This window comes from Salmo trutta, unplaced genomic scaffold, assembly GCF_901001165.1.
Source record: "Salmo trutta unplaced genomic scaffold, fSalTru1.1, whole genome shotgun sequence".
Lineage (NCBI taxonomy): Eukaryota > Metazoa > Chordata > Actinopteri > Salmoniformes > Salmonidae > Salmo > Salmo trutta.
Genome location: NW_021823195.1, coordinates 1187115 through 1209560, shown reverse-complemented (window position 1 = coordinate 1209560; position 22446 = coordinate 1187115). Strand labels below are relative to the sequence as shown.

The window sequence follows — 22446 nt, the reverse complement described above, 5'->3', positions numbered from 1 at the left end:
ACTGTCAGTAATGTGGGGGTAACTGTCAGTAAGGTGGGGGTAACTGTCAGTATTGGGGGGGGAAAGCTGTTAGTAAATGTGGGGGTAAACTGTCAGTAATGTGGGGTAACTGTCAGTAATGTGGGTAACTGTCAGTAATGTGGGGGTAAACTGTCAGTAATGTGGGGTAACTGTCAGTAATGTGGGGGTAACTGTCAGTAATGTGGGGGTAACTGTCAGTAATGTGGGGGTAACTGTCAGTAATGTAGGGGTAACTGTCAGTAATTGTGGGGGTAACTGTCAGTAATGTGGGGTAACTGTCAGTAATGTGGGGGTAACTGTCAGTAATGTGGGGGTAACTGTCAGTAATGTGGGGGTAACGTCAGTAATGTGGGGGTAACTGTCAGTAATGTGGGGGTAACTGTCAGTAATGTGGGGGTAACTGTCAGTAATGTGGGGTAACTGTCAGTAATGTGGGGTAACTGTCAGTAATGTGGGGGTAACTGTCAGTAATGTGGGGGTAACTGTCAGTAATGTGGGGTAACTGTCAGTAATGTGGGGGTAACTGTCAGTAATGTGGGGGTAACTGTCAGTAATGTGGGGTAACTGTCAGTAATGTGGGGGTACTGTCAGTATGTGGGGTAACTGTCAGTAACTGTGGGGGGTAACTGTCAGTAATTGTGGGGGTAACTGTCAGTAATGTGGGGGTACTGTCAGTAATGTGGGGTAACTGTCAGTAATGTGGGGTAACTGTCAGTAATGTGGGGGAAAATGTCAGTAATGGGGGGTAACTGTCAGTAATGTGGGGGTAACTGTCAGTAATGTGGGGGTAACTGTCAGTAATGTGGGGTAACTGTCAGTAATGTGGGGGTAAACTGTCAGTAATGTGGGGGTAACGTGTCAGTAATGTGGGGGTAACTTTCAGTAATGATGGGGGGTAACCTGTCAGTAATGTGGGGTAACTGTCAGTAATGTGGGGGTAACTGTCAGTAATGTGGGGGTTAACTGTCAGTAATGTGGGGGTAACTGTCAGTAATGTGGGGGTAACTGTCAGTAATGTGGGGTAACTGTCAGTAAGTAATGTGGGGTAACTGTCAGTAATGTGGGGGTAACTGTCAGTAATGTGGGGGTTAACTGTCAGTAATGTAGGGGTAACTGCAGTAATGTGGGGGGTAACTGTCAGTAATGTAGGGGTAACTGTCAGTAATGTAGGGGTAGCTGTTAGTAATGTAGGGGTAACTGTCAGTAATGTGGGGTAGCTGTTAGTAATGTGGGGGTAACTGTCAGTAATGTGGGGGGTAACTGTCAGTAATGTGGGGGTAACTGTCAGTAATGTGGGGGTAACTGTCAGTAATGTAGGGGTAACTGTCAGTAATGTGGGGTAACTGTCAGTAATGTGGGGGTAACTGTCCGTAATGTGGGGGTAACTGTCAGTAATGTGGGGGTACTGTCAGTAATGTGGGGGTAACTGTTAGTAATGTGGGGGTAACTGTCAGTAATGTGGGGTAACTGTCAGTAATGTGGGGGTAACTGTCAGTAATGTGGGGTAACTGTCAGGTAAATGTGGGGGTAACTGTCAGTAATGTGGGGAACTGTCAGTAATGTGGGGTAACTGTCAGTAATGTGGGGTGTCACCTGTCAGTAATGTGGGGTGTAACTGTCAGTAATGTGGGGGTAACGTCAGTAATGTGGGGTAACTGTCAGTAATGTGGGGGTAACTGTCAGTAATGTAGGGGTAACTGTCAGTAATGTGGGGTAACTGTCAGTAATGTGGGGGTAACTGTCAGTAATGTGGGGGTAACTGTCAGTAATGTGGGGGTAAACTGTCCGTAATGTGGGGGTAACTGTCAGTAATGTGGGGGTAAACTGTCAGTAATGTGGGGTAACAGTCAGTAATGTGGGGTAACTGTCAGTAATGTGGGGGTAACTGTCAGTAATGTGGGGGTAACTGTCAGTAATGTGGGGGTAACTGTCAGTAATGTAGGGGTAACTGTCAGTAATGTGGGGGTAACTGTCAGTAATGTGGGGGTAACTGTCAGTAATGTGGGGGGTTAACTGGTCAGTAAGGGTAACTGTCAGTAATGTGGGGTAACTGTCAGTAATGTGGGGGTAACTGTCAGTAATGTGGGGGTAAATGTCAGTAATGTGGGGGTAGCTGTTAGTAATGTGGGGGTAACTGTCAGTAATGTGGGGGGTAACTGTCAGTAATGTAGGGGTAACTGTCAGTAATGTGGGGGTAACTGTCAGTAATGTGGGGGGTAACTGTCAGTAATGTGGGGGAACTGTCAGTAATGGGGGGTAAACTGTCAGTAATGTAGGGGTAACTGTCAGTAATGTAGGGGTAACTGTCAGTAATGTGGGGGTAACTGTCAGTAATGTGGGGTAACTGTCAGTAATGTGGGGGTAACTGTCAGTAATGTGGGTAACTGTCAGTAATGTGGGGGTAACTGTCAGTAATGTGGGGGTAACTGTCAGTAATGTGGGGGTAACTGTCAGTAATGTGGGGGTAACTGTCAGTAATGTGGGGGTAACTGTCAGTAATGTGGGGGTAGCTGTTAGTAATGTGGGGGTAACTGTCAGTAATGTAGGGGTAACTGTCAGTAATGTGGGGGTAACTGTCAGTAATGTGGGGTAACTGTCAGTAATGTGGGGTAACTGTCAGTAATGTGGGGTAACTGTCAGTAATGTAGGGGTAACTGTCAGTAATGTGGGGTAACTGTCAGTAATGTGGGGTAACTGTCAGTAATGTGGGGGTAACTGTCAGTAATGTAGGGGTAACTGTCAGTAATGTGGGGTAACTGTCAGTAATGTGGGGGTAACTGTCAGTAATGTGGGGTAACTGTCAGTAATGTGGGGGTAACTGTCAGTAATGTGGGGGTAACTGTCAGTAATGTGGGGGTAACTGCCTGTAGGACCTTTTTGTGGTTCTATTGTTCTTATGTTATTAAATGGGTGTATTTCAGTTCTTCAGCTGTCTATTGATGTTTAATATTATGTCTAATGGGGATCCTAAATACTCTCTCTCTCTCTCCCTCTCTCTCTCTCCCTCTCTCCCTCTCTCCCTCTCTCCCTCCCTCCCTCCCTAAGTAAGCCTGCTCTAACCCAGTGTTTTAAGGAGGCGTGTATAAAGCTAAGCATGATCCCAGAAGGAACATTAATCTTCAGATCCTATTACCAAAAGACTTTAAACCCCTTACAACTGCTAATACATGGTCCTCCCTGTTATACTGTAGTGTTCCAACGTCCTCCCTGGAAGAATGTTGTTATACTGTAGTGTTCCAACGTCCCTCCCTGGACCATGTTGTTATACTGTGGTGTTCCAACGTCCCTCCCTGGACCATGTTGTTATACTCTAGTGTTCCAACGTCCTCCCTGGACCATGTTGTTATACTGTAGTGTTCCAACGTCCTCCCTGGACCATGTTGTTATACTGTAGTGTTCCAACGTCCTCCCTGGACCATGTTTTTATACTGTAGTGTTCCAACGTCCTCCCTGGACCATGATGTTATACTCTAGTGTTCCAACGTCCTCCCTGGACCATGTTGTTATACTGTAGTGTTCCAACGTCCTCCCTGGACCATGTTGTTATACTGTAGTGTTCCAACGTCCTCCCTGGACCATGTTGTTATACTGTAGTGTTCCAACGTCCCTCCCTGGACCATGTTGTTATACTGTAGTTTTCCAACGTCCCTCCCTGGACCATGTTGTTATACTGTAGTGTTCCAACGTCCCTCCCTGGACCATGTTGTTATACTGTAGTGTTCCAACGTCCCTCCCTGGACCATGTTGTTATACTGTGGTGTTCCAACGTCCTCCCTGGACCATGTTGTTATACTGTAGTGTTCCAACGTCCCTCCCTGGACCATGTTGTTATACTGTAGTGTTCCAACGTCCTCCCTGGGACCATGTTGTTATACTGTAGTGTTCCAACGTCCCTCCCTGGACCATGTTGTTATACTGTAGTGTTCCAACGTCCTCCCTGGGACCATGTTGTTATACTGTAGTGTTCCAACGTCCCTCCCTGGACCATGTTGTTATACTGTGGTGTTCCAACGTCCTCCCTGGACCATGTTGTTATACTGTAGTGTTCCAACGTCCCTCCCTGGACCATGTTGTTATACTGTAGTGTTCCAACGTCCTCCCTGGACCATGTTGTTATACTGTAGCGTTCCAATGTCCCTCCCTGGACCATGTTGTTATACTGTAGTGTTCCAACGTCCTCCCTGGACCATGTTGTTATACTGTAGTGTTCCAACGTCCCTCCCTGGGACCATGTTGTTATACTGTAGTGTTCCAACGTCCCTCCCTGGACCATGTTGTTATACTGTGGTGTTCCAACGTCCTCCCTGGGACCATGTTGTTATACTGTTGTGTTCCAACGTCCCTCCCTGGACCATGTTGTTATACTGTAGTGTTCCAACGTCCTCCCTGGACCATGTTGTTATACTGTAGTGTTCCAACGTCCCTCCCTGGACCATGTTGTTATACTGTGGTGTTCCAACGTCCCTCCCTGGACCATGTTGTTATACTGTAGTGTTCCAACGTCCTCCCTGGACCATGTTGTTATACTGTAGTGTTCCAACGTCCCTCCCTGGACCATGTTGTTATACTGTAGTGTTCCAACGTCCCTCCCTGGACCATGTTGTTATACTGTAGCGTTCCAACGTCCCTCCCTGGACCATGTTGTTATACTGTAGTGTTCCAACGTCCCTCCCTAGACCATGTTGTTATACTGTGGTGTTCCAACGTCCTCCCTGGACCATGTTGTTATACTGTAGTGTTCCAACGTCCCTCCCTAGACCATGTTGTTATACTGTAGTGTTCCAACATCTCTCCCTGGACCATGTTGTGATTGGTTGAGTTATTGGGGTCAGATGTTTCAGTCAGATACAGTGTTGTGATTGGTTGAGTTATTGGGGTCAGATGTTTCAGTCAGATACAGTGTTGTGATTGGTTGAGTTATTGGGGTCAGATGTTTCAGTCAGATACAGTGTTGTGATTGGTTGAGTTATTGGGGTCAGATGTTTCAGTCAGATACAGTGTTGTGATTGGTTGAGTTATTGGGGTCAGATGTTTCAGTCAGATACAGTGTTGTGATTGGTTGAGTGTTGTTGGGAGTTTCTATAATAAGATCTGGGGATCGCCTTTCCAACAAAATCTGACTAAAAGAGAGGGAGGGAGGGAGGGAGGGGGGAGGGAGAGAGGGAGGGAGCAGTAGGACTAACATAATAACTAGGGAGGGAGGGAGGGAGGGGGGGAGGGGGGGGAGGGAGGGAGGGAGAAAGTGATTTTTGCATCTTGATTGCCAGGAAAAGGCACCTTTGTTAAATTTTCCCCAGAATGCAGTTCACTGGGAGCTAAACCCAGAATGACACACTGGTCTCAACTCCCTCTGGGAACAGAATAATAAGGGAAGTACCCATACATTCCATTACAATCATTTACCAGTCAGCCAGTCCTTCATGTGGCCTGAAGTCTGACTCTCTGCTGGCAGCTGCCGACACCATCTGACTCTCTGCTGGCAGCTGCCGACACCATTTAAGTAACTGATTATATCTATAGACACACATTTAACCTAATACTGACACCCAGCCATAGAGCCCTAATACTGACATCAAGCCATAGAGCCCTAATACTGACACCAAGCCATAGAGCCCTAAAACTGACACCCAGCCATAGAGCCCTAATACTGACACCCAGCCATAGAGCCCTAAGACTGACACCCAGCCATAGAGCCCTAATACTGACACCCAGCCATAGAGCCCTAATACTGACACCCAGCCATAGAGCCCTAATACTGACACCAAGCCATAGAGCCCTAATACTGACACCAAGCCATAGAGCCCTAATACTGACACCAAGCCATAGAGCCCTAACACCGACACCCAGCCACAGAGCCCTAATACTGACACCCAACCATAGAGCCCTAATACTGACACCAAGCCATAGAGCCTTAATACTGACACCAAGCCATAGAGCCCTAACACTGACACCAAGCCATAGAGCCCTAACACTGACACCCAGCCATAGAGCCCTAATACTGACACCAAGCCATAAAGCTCAGCAGCACAAGGTAGCCTGCTGGTCGGCGCAGTAGTAAAACTGAAGTCACCAGCTTAGCTCAGTGCCGTGGCTGCAGAGAGAGGGAAGCAGAGAGAGGGAAGCAGAGAGAGGGAAGCAGAGAGAGGGAAGCAGAGAGAGGGAAGCCGGGCTGAGGTGAGTGAGATCAACGGGGTCCTCCTGCAGCGTGGAGCTGGGGGAAGGGCAGAGGCTGAACCACAACGGACAGATCACCTGCGCCTTGTTTCTCAACCACAACCACACAGAACAGAACAGAAAGAGAACGAAGAGAGGAGCGCAGAGTTGTAGTCTCAGTCAGCGGACTCAACAAGGAAAACTCAAGTTAGACAAGTAAAACGCTACATGATGAGATCTATTATCTACATACTGTATGAATCAGCCAAAAGGTTCTATTATCTACATACTGTATGAATCAGTCCAAAGGTTCTCCTAATATCTACATACTGTATGAATCAGTCCAAAGGTTCCCCTAATATCTACATACTGTATGAATCAGTCCAAAGGTTCTCCTAATATCTACATACTGTGTGAATCAGCCAAAAGGTTCTCCTAATATCTACATACTGTATGAATCATTCTCTGCCTGTCATGAGTCAAATCATTATTACTCCCATCTACTGCATTTGTCATTCATTAATACAGTACAGTTAGTGTACCTTTCATAGTGTCTGTGTATACAGGTATACACAGACATAATATAGTAACATATAGCATAGTTAATATATAGCATAGCTAGCATAGCTAACATATAGCATAGCTAGCATAGCTAACATATAGCATAGCTAACATATAGCATAGCTAACATATAGCATAGCATAGTAGGGGATGTGTTTAATATAGAGACATGTTTAATGTAGAGACAGTACCTTTCATAGTGTCTATGGGACGTGTTTAATACAGAGACAGTACCTTTCATAGTGTCTGTGTATACAGGTATAGTAGGGGACGTGTTTAATATAGAGACAGTACCTTTCATAGTGCCGTCTGGTGCAGGTTGCAGCACTCGTGCTTCCTGGGTTTCCTCCTAACTCGTCATATACATGTTTCCACTGTCGGCGGGATGTGATCTGATGACACAGTGGGACAATGAGAGGGTTAGAAAACAGTTGGCCCTAAAATATAGCATAGCTAGCATATTAGCATAGCTAGCATAGCTAACGTATTAGCATATTAGCATAGCTAACATATACCATAGCTAGCATATTAGCATAGCTAACATATAGCATAGCTAGCATATTAGCATATTAGCATATCTGAAATTTTTGGGGTAAATACATTCAGAACATTCAATGTCATCAGACAACTAAGAGTTAAACTGAACTGTGAATAAATTACAATACGATTGATGAAAGTCCATGTTGTTCATTAAACAGACGAATCCTTTAAAACCCAGAGGGAACAGTAATCTACTGAAGAACAGAAAACACACTGCATTAAAACGCTTCCTCCAGTCTATTATTAGCCCTGTGTACAGCCGTGAATACATCCATCCATTTGGCCTGGGAGCGTATTCTACTCTATATGTAATCACATTCAGATCATATCACAGTAATGTCAGTGGGGAGGTCATTGGACTCTGATCACTATGACTACGGACCAATGTAGCGCACTACTTTTGTGAACAGGGCCCAAGGGGCCTCTGGTCAACGGTAGTGTTCTATATAGGGAATAGGGTGCCATTTGGGACACGTCATTGCTCTTCCAGACCAGAGGTATCTGTTATTGTGAACATTATAACGCTGCCTGGGACATGATTGGTTGAGACAGAATGTGAACTAACAGTACACTACATTCTCTCTCTCTCTGGCTTCCTCTGCTCTGCTCTCTAGAAAACACACCAGACTGACTGCTATTTGTTTTCAGTCTGCTATTGTGTGAGAGAGAGAGCGAGAGAGAGAGCGAGAGAGAGAGAGCGAGAGAGAGAGAGGGAGAGAGGGAGAGGCAGAGAGAGACAGAGAGAGAGAGGGAGAGAGAGAGACAGAGAGAGAGAGAGCGAGAGAAAGAGAGGGAGAGAGGGAGAGGCAGAGAGAGAGAGACAGAGAGAGAGAGACAGAGAGAGAGAGAGAGAGAGAGAGAGAGAGAGAGAGAGAGAGAGAGTGTTTTATGTCCGTCAGTCTCAGTTCAACACCAGTTGAACTACAGCCTCAGCCTGCGTCCCAAATGGGACCCTATTCCCTATATAGTGAACTGCTGTTGACCTGGGCCCTATGGGAGGGAGTAGGGGGCTATTTGGGATGCAGCCCACAACTGAATTGGATCATGGTGGGATGTGAATGTTTCCAATGACATCATGTTCCTCTGAAACTTTCATTACATATCAGATTAGACTAGTTTGTTAGTCACATGACCAGGGTCGTAGATGTAATCGCAGAGTACAGTGATAGTACAGTATAGGTCAAAAAGAGAAGCTAATTAAACAGTAATACAAATATATATATATATATATATATATATATACACACACAGTACCAGTCAAAATTGGACAAACCGACTCATTCAAGGATTTTTCTTTATTTTTTTACTATTTTCTACATTGTAGAATAATAGTGAAGACATTAAAACTATGAAATAACACATATGGAATCAAGTAGTAACCAAAAAAAGTGTTAAACAAATCAAAATATATTTTAACCTGTTGGGGATAGGGGGCAGTATTTTCACGGCCGGATAAAAAACGTACCCAATTTAATCTGGTTATTACTCCTGCCCAGAAACTAGAATATGCATATAATTATTTGGATAGAAAACACCCTAAAGTTTCTAAAACTGTTTGAATGGTGTCTGAGTATAACAGAACTCATATGGCAGGCCAAAACCTGAGAAGATTCTATATGGGAAGTGCCCTGTCTGACCATTTCTTGTCCTTCTATAGCCTCTTTATCGAAAATTGTTAAAGAAGCTATGCATAGATAATAACAGAGAGTAGTAGCAGCATGGGGGTGCAAATAGTCTGGGTAGTAATTTGATTAATTGTTCAGGAGTCTTATGGCTTGGGGGTAGAAGCTTTTTAGGGGCCTCTTGGACCTAGACTTGGCGCTCCAGTACCGCTTGCCGTGCGGTAGCAGAGAGAACAGTCTCTGACTAGGGTGGCTGGAGTCTTTGACGATTTTTAGGGCCTTCCTCTGACACTGCCTGGTATAGAGGTCCTGGATGGCAGGAAGCTTGGCCCCGGGGATGTACTGGGCCGTTCGCACTACCCTCTGTAGTGCCTTGCGGTCGGAGGCCGAGCAGTTGCCGTACCAGGCAGTGATGCAACCAGTCAGGATGCTCTCGATGGTGCAGCTGTAAAATCTTTTGAGGATCTGAGGACCAATGCCAAATCTTTTCAGTCTCCTGAGGGGGAATTGGTTTTGTCGTGCCCTCTTCACGACTGTCTTGGTGTGCTTGGACCATGTTAGTTTGTTGTTGATGTGGACGCCAAGGAACTTGAAGCTCTCAACCTGCTCCACTACAGTCCAGTTGATGAGAATGGGGGCATGTTATATATATATATATATAGAGAGAGAGAAATCAGAGAAATCACTTACCAGCTCGTATCCTCCAAGTGTCTCTGCTGCTTGAAACATGTTCCAAAGGTTTACTGTTAGAGGGACAATAATAGTGAGATCAATAAGACAATAACACCAAGACAAACCCAGTTGTAATGTACTGTCTATACAATACAGTCAGTCAATCAGTCATACCAACAACATTCAAAAAGGGATTTATTTCTTCAGGCTAGGGTCCTTTTATTCAGAATTTCCACCTGAATGACGTGCCCAAAGTAAACTGTCTGTTACTCAGGCCCAGAAGCCAGGATATGCATATAATTGGTACCATTGGATAGAAAACACTTTGAAGTTTGTAGAAATGTTAAAATAATGTATGAGACTATAACATAATTGATATGGCGGGAGAAAATCCAAAGAACAACCAACCAGAGGTTTCTTTTGGCTTTTATAATGGAAACTTATTGGTTCTATGTAATTCCAGCTCCCAGATTGCAATTCCTATGGCTTCCACTAGATGTCAACAGTCGTTGTTCATTGTTTCAAGCTTTTATTTTAAAAAAAACGAGCAAGAATTTGAAGTTTTTGTACAAAGAGTCCCGGTACAATATCAGTCTGTTGGCGCCACGAAGAGGACGCGCGCTTACTAATTTTACTTTTCTATTAAACATACTTCTTTCCTTATGAAATATTAGAGTTTATTTACATTTTAGGATACCTGAGGACTAAATACAAACGTAGTTTGACTTGTTTGAACAAAGTTTAGCGGTAGCTTTTTTCGACTCCTTTGTCTGCATGTTGAACGAGTGGATTACTGAAATCGATGGCGCCAACTAAACAGACTTCATCTAGCAAAACGACCATTCATGTTGTGCTGTGTTCTGCTCTGCTCTGTTCTGCTCTGTTCTGCTCTGCTGTGCTGTTCTGTTCTGTTCTGCTCTGCTCTGCTGTGCTGTGTTCTGCTCTTCTGTGCTGTTCTGTGCTGTTCTGTGCTGTTCTGTTCTGTTCTGTTCTGCTGTGCTCTGCTCTGCTCTGTTCTGTTCTGTTCTGTTCTGCTCTGTTCTGCTCTGTTCTGTTCTGTTCTGCTCTGCTCTGCTCTGCTCTGCTGTGTTCTGCTCTGTTCTGCTCTGTTCTACTCTGCTCTGCTCTGCTGTGTTCTGCTCTGCTGTGCTCTGCTCTGCACTGTTCTGTTCTGCTCTGCTCTGTTCTGCTCTGTTCTGTTCTGTTCTGTTCTGCTCTGTTCTGCTCTGTTCTGCTCTGCTCTGCTCTGCTCTGCTGTGTTCTGCTCTGTTCTGCTCTGTTCTGTTCTGCTCTGTTCTGTTCTGTTCTGCTCTGTTCTGTTCTGTTCTGTTCTGTTCTGCTCTGTTCTGCTCTGCTCTGTTCTGCTCTGTTCTGCTCTGCTCTGTTCTGCTCTGCTCTGTTCTGCTCTGTTCTGCTCTGTTCTGTTCTGCTCTGCTGTGCTGTTCTGTTCTGCTCTGTTCTGCTCTGTTCTGCTGTGCTGCCACGTTAGCATCATTGTTCCTTGATGCTATGCAGGGCTGATACCACGTTAACCCAATCAGCGCCTGACCCTTTGTGACCTGACAGACAGAATGACAGCATCTAGTGAGGAGAAAAGGAGAGGTGTTGGCTCCAGAAAGAAGGAGGGGGTTTCTACTTACTCTGTTTGAAGCCCAGGTAGGGGATCCTCTCTATAGGGGTCTTCCTCTCATCCATGTATTTATACAGAGCTACTAGGAAGACCTGTTCATCAGCAGGACACTCCTCACCACCTCCTCTCCCTGTTCTCCCTTTAGGGTTCTCCTCTGAAGAGGAGGAGGAGGAGGAGACCCTCGTACAGCAGCTGCTGTCTCTACCGATTCCTTTAGGCCACCTGGACAGCACTGCCTTGGACTCAGGGTTCACCTGAAGACACAGAGGGACGAGAAGGACATGAGGGCAGAGGTGGACATGAGGGACGAGATGGACATGAGGGACGAGATGGACATGAGGGAAGAGGTGGACATGAGGGACGAGGTGGACATGAGGTCAGAGATGGACATGAGGTCAGAGATGGACATGAGGGCAGAGATGGACATGAGGGCAGAGATGGACATGAGGGCAGAGATGGACATGAGGGACGAGATGGACATGAGGGATGAGATGGACATGAGGGAAGAGATGGACATGAGGGAAGAGATGGACATGAGGGCAGAGATGGACATGAGGGACGAGATGGACATGAGGGATGAGATGGACATGAGGTCAGAGATGGACATGAGGTCAGAGATGGACATGAGGGAAGAGATGGACATGAGGGAAGAGGTGGACATGAGGGCAGAGATGGACATGAGGGACGAGATGGACATGAGGGACAAGATGGACATGAGGGAAGAGATGGACATGAGGGAAGAGATGGACATGAGGGCAGAGATGGACATGAGGGAAGAGATGGACATGAGGGCAGAGATGGACATGAGGGACGAGATGGACATGAGGGACAAGATGGACATGAGGGAAGAGATGGACATGAGGGAAGAGATGGACATGAGGGCAGAGATGGACATGAGGGACGAGATGGACATGAGGGATGAGATGGACATGAGGGAAGAGATGGACATGAGGGACAAGAAGGACATGAGGGAAGAGGTGGACATGAGGGATGAGATGGACATGAGGGACAAGAAGGACATGAGGGCAGAGATGGACATGAGGGAAGAGATGGACATGAGGGACAAGAAGGACATGAGGGCAGAGATGGACATGAGGGACGAGATGGACATGAGGGAAGAGATGGACATGAGGGAAGAGATGGACATGAGGGAAGAGATGGACATGAGGGAAGAGATGGACATGAGGTCAGAGATGGACATGAAGGAAGAGATGGACATGAGGGAAGAGATGGACATGAGGGAAGAGATGTGGAACTGTTTCTGTGATCCGGCTAAATGTGAAACTGTTTCTGTGATCCGGCTAGATGTGGAACTGTTTCTGTGATCCAGCTAGATGCGGAACTGTTTCTGTGATCCGGCTAAACCTGTAGTTCAGTCCTTGAGTTGTTGTATATTAATGTTGTGTAATGTTTTGTGTGGACCCCAGGAAGAGTAGCTGCTGCGTTAGTAGTATTGGGGATCCTGATTAAATAGTAAACACTAATGAATGCTCTACCTGGGGGCCCAGAGGAGAGACCAGTGCTAATGCTACTGCTATCAGATGCTGTACCTTGGCGGGGGCCTTGTCCTCTGTGTTGTCCGTCTCCTTGCCTGCTGGTGTATTCTGGGAGTCGCGACGTTGCGAGACGGACAGCTTCTTTTTCCGAGGCCGCCCCTTCAGGTTGGGAGCTAGAGGAGAGAGAGAGACCATGTTGTCAACAGAGTGGAGTCAGAGACACAGAGACACAGAGACACAGTGGAGTCAGAGACACAGTGGAGTCAGAGACACAGAGACACAGAGACACAGTGGAGTCAGAGACATAGTGGAGTCAGAGACACAGAGACATAGTGGAGTTAGAGACACAGAGACACAGAGACATAGTGGAGTCAGAGACACAGTGGAGTCAGAGACAGAGTGGAGTCAGAGACACAGAGACACAGAGACACAGTGGAGTCAGAGACATAGTGGAGTCAGAGACACAGAGACATAGTGGAGTCAGAGACATAGTGGAGTCAGAGACACAGTGGAGTCAGAGACAGAGTGGAGTCAGAGACACAGAGACACAGAGACACAGTGGAGTCAGAGACATAGTGGAGTCAGAGACACAGAGACATAGTGGAGTCAGAGACACAGAGACATAGTGGAGTCAGAGACATAGTGGAGTCAGAGACACAGTGGAGTCAGAGACAGAAACATAGTGGAGTCAGAGACACAGAGACACAGAGACACAGAGACACAGAGACACAGTGGTCAGAAGATGCCAGTCTCTCTGTCCTGGATGGACCTGATGACATGTCAACCCTCCTAGTCCTCATCCCAGCTGCACCATAATACAGCTACTCAGTCAGTCACAGTGTCATAATACACCACCAATCTACAGAAACATTCATATCGACGTGTTACAGCTGAGAGAGAGAGAGGTTATGACACTACGGATCTGTCCTCCAGCCAATCACACCGCAGCAATCTGTCCTCCAGCCAATCACACCGCAGCAATCTGTCCTCCAGCCAATCACACCACAGCAATCTGTCCATCAGCCAATCATACCGCAGCAATCTGTCCTCCACCAGCCAATCACACCGCAGCAATCTGTCCTCCACCAGCCAATCACACCGCAGCAATCACACCGCAGCAATCTGTCCTCCACCAGCCAATCACACCGCAGCAATCTGTCCTCCAGCCAATCACACCGCAGCAATCTGTCTTCTACCAGCCAATCACACCGCAGCAATCTGTCCACCAGCCAATCACACTGCTGCAATCTGTCCTCCAGCCAATCACACCGCAGCAATCTGTCCACCAGCCAATCACACCGCAGCAATCTGTCCACCAGCCAATCACACTGCAGCAATCTGTCCTCCAGCCAATCACACCGCAGCAATCTGTCCACCAGCCAATCACTCCGCAGCAATCTGTCCACCAGCCAATCACACCGCAGCAATCTGTCCACCAGCAAATCACACCGCAGCAATCTGTCCACTAGCCAATCACACTGCAGCAATCTGTCCTCCAGCCTATCACATACCAGAACATCATCTACAAGGAGATAAATCTACCTCTATTCTCTCTCACTCTCTCCGTCTCTCTCTCTTTCTGTGTCTCTCTCTTTCCATCTCTTCCTTCCTTCCTCTCTCCCTCACCCCCTTGGTCTCTCTCTCTCCCTAACCCCCTTCCTCTCTCTCTCTCTCTCTCCCTAACTCCCTCCCTCCCTCCCTCTTTCTGTCTCCCTCCCTCCCTCCCTCCATTTTAATACAGTTATATAAAGCAGATGGCGTATTGAGACCCAGAAAGAGGAAAACATACACCATGAATAAATGATATGGTTTTGTCAAAATAATGCTGTGTGTGCTCCTAAACTAAACCCCCACCTGATCTGTCAACAGTTCCTTCTCTATATAATGCTGTGTAGTCCTAAACTAAACCCCCATCTGATCTGTCGACAGTTCCTTCTCTATATAATGCTGTGTGCTCCTAAACTAAACCCCCATCTGATCTGTCAGCAGTTCCTTCTCTATATAATGCTGTGTGTAGTCCTAAACTAAACACCCATCTGATCTGTCAACAGTTCCTTCTCTATATAATGCTGTGTGTAGTCCTAAACTAAACCCCCATCTGATCGGTCAACAGTTCCTTCTCTATATAATGCTGTGTGTAGTCCTAAACTAAACCCCCATCTGATCTGTCAACAATTCCTTCTCTATATAATGCTGTGTGCTCCTAAACTAAACCCCCATCTGATCTGTCAACAGTTCCTTCTCTATATAATGCTGTGTGCTCCTAAACTAAACCCCCATCTGATCTGTCAACAGTTCCTTCTCTATATAATGCTGTGTGCTCCTAAACTAAACCCCCATCTGATCTGTCAACAGTTCCTTCTCTATATAATGCTGTGTGTAGTCCTAAACTAAATCCCCATCTGATCTGTCAACAGTTCCTTCTCTATATAATGCTGTGTGTAGTCCTAAACTAAACCCCCATCTGATCTGCCAACAGTTCCTTCTCTATATAATGCTGTGTGTAGTCCTAAACTAAACACCATCTGATCTGTCGACAGTTCCTTCTCTATATAATGCTGTGTGCTCCTAAACTAAACCCCCATCTGATCTGTCAACAGTTCCTTCTCTATATAATGCTGTGTAGTAATAAACTAACCCCCCATCTGATCTGTCAACAGTTCCTTCTCTATATAATGCTGTGTAGTAATAAACTAAACCCCCATCTGATCTGTCAACAGTTCCTTCTCTATATAATGCTGTGTAGTAATAAACTAAACCCCCATCTGATCTGTCAACAGGTCCTTCTCTATATAATGCTGTGTGCTCCTAAACTAAACCCCCATCTGATCTGTCAGCAGTTCCTTCTCTATATAATGCTGTGTAGTAATAAACTAAACCCCCATCTGATCTGTCAACAGGTCCTTCTCTATATAATGCTGTGTGCTCCTAAACTAAACCCCCATCTGATCTGTCAGCAGTTCCTTCTCTATATAATGCTGTGTGTAGTCCTAAACTAAACCCCCATCTGATCTGTCAACAGTTCCTTCTCTATATAATGCTGTGTGTACTCCTAAACTAAACCCCCATCTAATCTGTCAGCAGTTCCTTCTCTATATAATGCTGTGTGCTCCTAAACTAAACCCCCATCTGATATGTCAGCAGTTCCTTCTCTATATAATGCTGTGTGCTCCTAAACTAAACCCCCATCTGATCTGTCAGCATTTCCTTCTCTATATAATGCTGTGTGCTCCTAAACTAAACCCCAATCTGATCTGTCAGCAGTTCCTTCTCTATATAATGCTGTGTATAGTCCTAAACTAAACCCCCATCTGATCTGTCAGCAGTTCCTTCTCTATATAATGCTGTGTGCTCCTAAACTAAACCCCCATCTGATCTGTCAACAGTTCCTTCTCTATATAATGCTGTGTATAGTCCTAAACTAAACCCCCATCTGATCTGTCAGCAGTTCCTTCTCTATATAATGCTGTGTGTAGTCCTAAACTAAACCCCCATCTGATCTGTCAACAGTTCCTTCTCTATATAATGCTGTGTGTAGTCCTAAACTAAACCCCCATCTGATCTGTCAGCAGTTCCTTCTCTATATAATGCTGTGTGTAGTCCTAAACTAAACCCCCATCTGATCTGTCAACAGTTCCTTCTCTATATAATGCTGTGTGTAGTCCTAAACTAAACCCCCATCTGATCTGTCAGCAGTTCCTTCTCTATATAATGCTGTGTAGTCCTAAACTAAACCCCCATCTGATCTGTCAGCAGTTCCTTCTCTATATAATGCTGTGTGCTCATAAACTAAACCCCCATCTGATCTGTCGACAGTTCCTTCTCTATATAATGCTGTGTGCTCCTAAACTAAACCCCCATCTGATCTGTCAGCAGTTCCTTCTCTATATAATGCTGTGTGCTCCTAAACTAAACCCCCATCTGATCTGTCAACAGTTCCTTCTCTATATAATGCTGTGTGCTCCTAAACTAAACCCCCATCTGATCTGTCAACAGTTCCTTCTCTATATAATGCTGTGTAGTAATAAACTAACCCCCCATCTGATCTGTCAACAGTTCCTTCTCTATATAATGCTGTGTAGTAATAAACTAAACCCCCATCTGATCTGTCAACAGTTCCTTCTCTATATAATGCTGTGTAGTAATAAACTAAACCCCCATCTGATCTGTCAACAGGTCCTTCTCTATATAATGCTGTGTGCTCCTAAACTAAACCCCCATCTGATCTGTCAGCAGTTCCTTCTCTATATAATGCTGTGTAGTAATAAACTAAACCCCCATCTGATCTGTCAACAGGTCCTTCTCTATATAATGCTGTGTGCTCCTAAACTAAACCCCCATCTGATCTGTCAGCAGTTCCTTCTCTATACAATGCTGTGTGTAGTCCTAAACTAAACCCCCATCTGATCTGTCAACAGTTCCTTCTCTATATAATGCTGTGTGCTCCTAAACTAAACCCCCATCTGATCTGTCAACAGTTCCTTCTCTATATAATGCTGTGTGCTCCTAAACTAAACCCCCATCTGATCTGTCAGCAGTTCCTTCTCTATATAATGCTGTGTGTAGTCCTAAACTAAACCCCCATCTGATATGTCAACAGTTCCTTCTCTATATAATGCTGTGTGCTCCTAAACTAAACCCCCATCTGATCTGTCAGCATTTCCTTCTCTATATAATGCTGTGAGCTCCTAAACTAAACCCCAATCTGATCTGTCAGCAGTTCCTTCTCTATATAATGCTGTGTATAGTCCTAAACTAAACCCCCATCTGATCTGTCAGCAGTTCCTTCTCTATATAATGCTGTGTGCTCCTAAACTAAACCCCCATCTGATCTGTCAACAGTTCCTTCTCTATATAATGCTGTGTATAGTCCTAAACTAAACCCCCATCTGATCTGTCAGCAATTCCTTCTCTATATAATGCTGTGTGTAGTCCTAAACTAAACCCCCATCTGATCTGTCAACAGTTCCTTCTCTATATAATGCTGTGTGTAGTCCTAAACTAAACCCCCATCTGATCTGTCAGCAGTTCCTTCTCTATATAATGCTGTGTGTAGTCCTAAACTAAACCCCCATCTGATCTGTCAACAGTTCCTTCTCTATATAATGCTGTGTGTAGTCCTAAACTAAACCCCCATCTGATCTGTCAGCAGTTCCTTCTCTATATAATGCTGTGTAGTCCTAAACTAAACCCCCATCTGATCTGTCAGCAGTTCCTTCTCTATATAATGCTGTGTGCTCATAAACTAAACCCCCATCTGATCTGTCGACAGTTCCTTCTCTATATAATGCTGTGTGCTCCTAAACTAAACCCCCATCTGATCTGTCAGCAGTTCCTTCTCTATATAATGCTGTGTGCTCCTAAACTAAACCCCCATCTGATCTGTCAACAGTTCCTTCTCTATATAATGCTGTGTGCTCCTAAACTAAACCCCCATCTGATCTGTCAACAGTTCCTTCTCTATATAATGCTGTGTAGTAATAAACTAACCCCCCATCTGATCTGTCAACAGTTCCTTCTCTATATAATGCTGTGTAGTAATAAACTAAACCCCCATCTGATCTGTCAACAGTTCCTTCTCTATATAATGCTGTGTAGTAATAAACTAAACCCCCATCTGATCTGTCAACAGGTCCTTCTCTATATAATGCTGTGTGCTCCTAAACTAAACCCCCATCTGATCTGTCAGCAGTTCCTTCTCTATATAATGCTGTGTAGTAATAAACTAAACCCCCATCTGATCTGTCAACAGGTCCTTCTCTATATAATGCTGTGTGCTCCTAAACTAAACCCCCATCTGATCTGTCAGCAGCTCCTTCTCTATACAATGCTGTGTGTAGTCCTAAACTAAACCCCCATCTGATCTGTCAACAGTTCCTTCTCTATATAATGCTGTGTGCTCCTAAACTAAACCCCCATTTGATCTGTCAACAGTTCCTTCTCTATATAATGCTGTGTGCTCCTAAACTAAACCCCCATCTGATCTGTCAGCAGTTCCTTCTCTATATAATGCTGTGTGTAGTCCTAAACTAAACCCCCATCTGATCTGTCAACAGTTCCTTCTCTATATAATGCTGTGTGTACTCCTAAACTAAACCCCCATCTAATCTGTCAGCAGTTCCTTCTCTATATAATGCTGTGTGCTCCTAAACTAAACCCCCATCTGATCTGTCAGCAGTTCCTTCTCTATATAATGCTGTGTATAGTCCTAAACTAAACCCCCATCTGATCTGTCAGCAGTTCCTTCTCTATATAATGCTGTGTGTAGTCCTAAACTAAACCCCCATCTGATCTGTCAACAGTTCCATCTCTATATAATGCTGTGTGTAGTCCTAAACTAAACCCCCATCTGATCTGTCAGCAGTTCCTTCTCTATATAATGCTGTGTAGTCCTAAACTAAACCCCCATCTGATCTGTCAGCAGTTCCTTTTCTATATAATGCTGTGTGCTCATAAACTAAACCCCCATCTGATCTGTCGACAGTTCCTTCTCTATATAATGCTGTGTGCTCCTAAACTAAACCCCATCTGATCTGTCAACAGTTCCTTCTCTATATAATGCTGTGTGCTCCTAAACTAAACCCCCATCTGATCTGTCAACAGTTCCTTCTCTATATAATGCTGTGTGCTCCTAAACTAAATCCCCATCTGATCTGTCAACAGTTCCTTCTCTATATAATGCTGTGTGTAGTCCTAAACTAAACCCCCATCTGATCTGTCAACAGTTCCTTCTCTATATAATGCTGTGTGTAGTCCTAAACTAAACCCCCATCTGATCTGTCAGCAGTTCCTTCTCTATATAATGCTGTGTAGTCCTAAACTAAACCCCCATCTGATCTGTCAGCAGTTCCTTCTCTATATAATGCTGTGTGCTCATAAACTAAACCCCCATCTGATCTGTCGACAGTTCCTTCTCTATATAATGCTGTGTGCTCCTAAACTAAACCCCATCTGATCTGTCAACAGTTCCTTCTCTATATAATGCTGTGTGCTCCTAAACTAAACCCCCATCTGATCTGTCAACAGTTCCTTCTCTATATAATGCTGTGTGCTCCTAAACTAAACCCCCATCTGATCTGTCAGCAGTTCCTTCTCTATATAATGCTGTGTGCTCCTAAACTAAACCCCCATCTGATCTGTCAACAGTTCCTTCTCTATATAATGCTGTGTGTAGTCCTAAACTAAACCCCCATCTGATCTGTCAGCAGTTCCTTCTCTATATAATGCTGTTTATAGTCCTAAACTAAACCCCCATCTGATCTGTCAGCAGTTCCTTCTCTATATAATGCTGTGTGTAGTCCTAAACTAAACCCCCATCTGATCTGTCAACAGTTCCTTCTCTATATAATGCTGTTTGTAGTCCTAAACTAAACCCCCATCTGATCTGTCAGCAGTTCCTTCTCTATATAATGCTGTGTAGTCCTAAACTAAACCCCCATCTGATCTGTCAACAGTTCCTTCTCTATATAATGCTGTGTGTAGTCCTAAACTAAACCCCCATCTGATCTGTCAGCAGTTCCTTCTCTATATAATGCTGTGTAGTCCTAAACTAAACCCCCATCTGATCTGTCAGCAGTTCCTTCTCTATATAATGCTGTGTGCTCATAAACTAAACCCCCATCTGATCTGTCGACAGTTCCTTCTCTATATAATGCTGTGTGCTCCTAAACTAAACCCCCATCTGATCTGTCAGCAGTTCCTTCTCTATATAATGCTGTGTGTAGTCCTAAACTAAACCCCCATCTGATCTGTCAGCAGTTCCTTCTCTATATAATGCTGTGTGCTCCTAAACTAAACCCCCATCTGATCTGTCAACAGTTCCTTCTCTATATAATGCTGTGTGCTCCTAAACTAAACCCCCATCTGATCTGTCAGCAGTTCCTTCTCGATATAATGCTGTGTGCTCCTAAACTAAACCCCCATCTGATCTGTCAACAGTTCCTTTTCTATATAATGCTGTGTGTAGTCCTAAACTAAACCCCCATCTGATCTGTCAACAGTTCCTTCTCTATATAATGCTGTGTGCTCCTAAACTAAACCCCCATCTGATCTGTCAACAGTTCCATCTCTATATAATGCTGTGTGCTCCTAAACTAAACCCCCCATCTGATCTGTCAGCAGTTCCTTCTCTATATAATGCTGTGTGCTCCTAAACTAAACCCCCCATCTGATCTGTCAACAGTTCCTTCTCTATATAATGCTGTGTGTAGTCCTAAACTAAACCCCCATCTGATCTGTCAACAGTTCCTTCTCTATATAATGCTGTGTGTAGTCCTAAACTAAACCCCCATCTGATCTGTCAGCAGTTCCTTCTCTATATAATGCTGTGTGTAGTCCTAAACTAAACCCCCATCTGATCTGTCAACAGTTCCTTCTCTATATAATGCTGTGTGTAGTCCTAAACTAAACCCCCATCTGATCTGTCAGCAGTTCCTTCTCTATATAATGCTGTGTGTGTCCCTGGATGAACAGCACCTCAGCCTTAGTGGATGGATGAACAGCACCTCAGCCTTAGTGGATGGTTGTACAGCACCTCAGCCTTAGTGGATGGATGTACAGCATCTCAGCCTTAGTGGATGGATGAACAGCATCTCAGCCTTAGTGGATGGATGAACAGCACCTCAGCCTTAGTGGATGGATGTACAGCACCTCAGCCTTAGTGGATGGATGAACAGCACCTCAGCCTTAGTGGATGGATGTACAGCACCTCAGCCTTAGTGGATGGATGAACAGCACCTCAGCCTTAGTGGATGGATGAACAGCACCTCAGCCTTAGTGGATGGATGTACAGCACCTCAGCCTTAGTGGATGGATGAACAGCACCTCAGCCTTAGTGGATGGATGAACAGCACCTCAGCCTTAGTGGATGGATGAACAGCACCTCAGCCTTAGTGGATGGATGTACAGCACCTCAGCCTTAGTGGATGGATGAACAGCACCTCAGCCTTAGTGGATGGATGAACAGCACCTCAGCCTTAGTGGATGGATGTACAGCACCTCAGCCTTAGTGGATGGATGTACAGCACCTCAGCCTTAGTGGATGGATGTACAGCACCTCAGCCTTAGTGGATGGATGAACAGCACCGGGTTCTTGTCAGTCCTCATTGTTATGCCACTGTGTTCTGTTATATCATGTGTTCAGCGCTACGTCCAAACATACAGGCATATTACACTCACCCAGCACGACTACCTCATGACTAACTGGCATTTAATCATTATCTAACTAACATACAATTACATCTCTCTCTATCTTTCTTTTTCTCCCTCTCTCTCTAGTTCACCCTCCCCTACCCTCCCCTGTCCCCCTACCCTCCCCTGTCCCCCTACCCTCCCCTGTCCCCCATCCCCTACCCTCCCCTGTCCCATCTCCCCTCCCCTCCCCTCCCCCCTCCCCTCCCCTGTCCCCTCTCCCCTCCCCTGTCCCCCTCCCCTACCCTGTTCCCCCTCCCCTGTCCCCCCTCCCCTCCCTTGTTCCCCCTCCCCTCCCCTGTCCTCTCTCCCCTCCCCCCTACCCTCCCCTGTCCCCTCCCCTGTCCCCTCCCCTGTCCCCCCTCCCCTCCCCTGTCCCCTCTCCCCTCCCCTCCCCTCCCCTGTCCCCCCTCCCCTGTCCCCCCTCCCCTCCCCTGTCCCCCTCCCCTCCCCTGTCCCCCCTCCCCCCCTCCCCTCCCCTGTCCCCTCTCCCCTCCCCTGTCCCCCCTCCCCTGTCCCCTCCCCTGTCCCCCCTCCCCTGCCCCCTCCCGTCCCCCCTCCC

At 45.6% G+C, this 22446-nt stretch overlaps 1 protein-coding gene across 1 annotated transcript in view; it reads right to left on the bottom strand.

Moving 5' to 3' along the window:
* Positions 1–22446, bottom strand: part of LOC115189574 (AT-rich interactive domain-containing protein 5B) — a gene marked incomplete at its 3' end in the record, with an annotated part of 93423 nt that overhangs the window by 15407 nt on the left and 55570 nt on the right. The window contains 4 exon segments of the mRNA XM_029748191.1: positions 7030–7127; positions 9588–9640; positions 11210–11453; positions 12750–12868. Of these exon segments, the coding sequence (XP_029604051.1) occupies positions 7030–7127; positions 9588–9640; positions 11210–11453; positions 12750–12868 (514 nt within the window).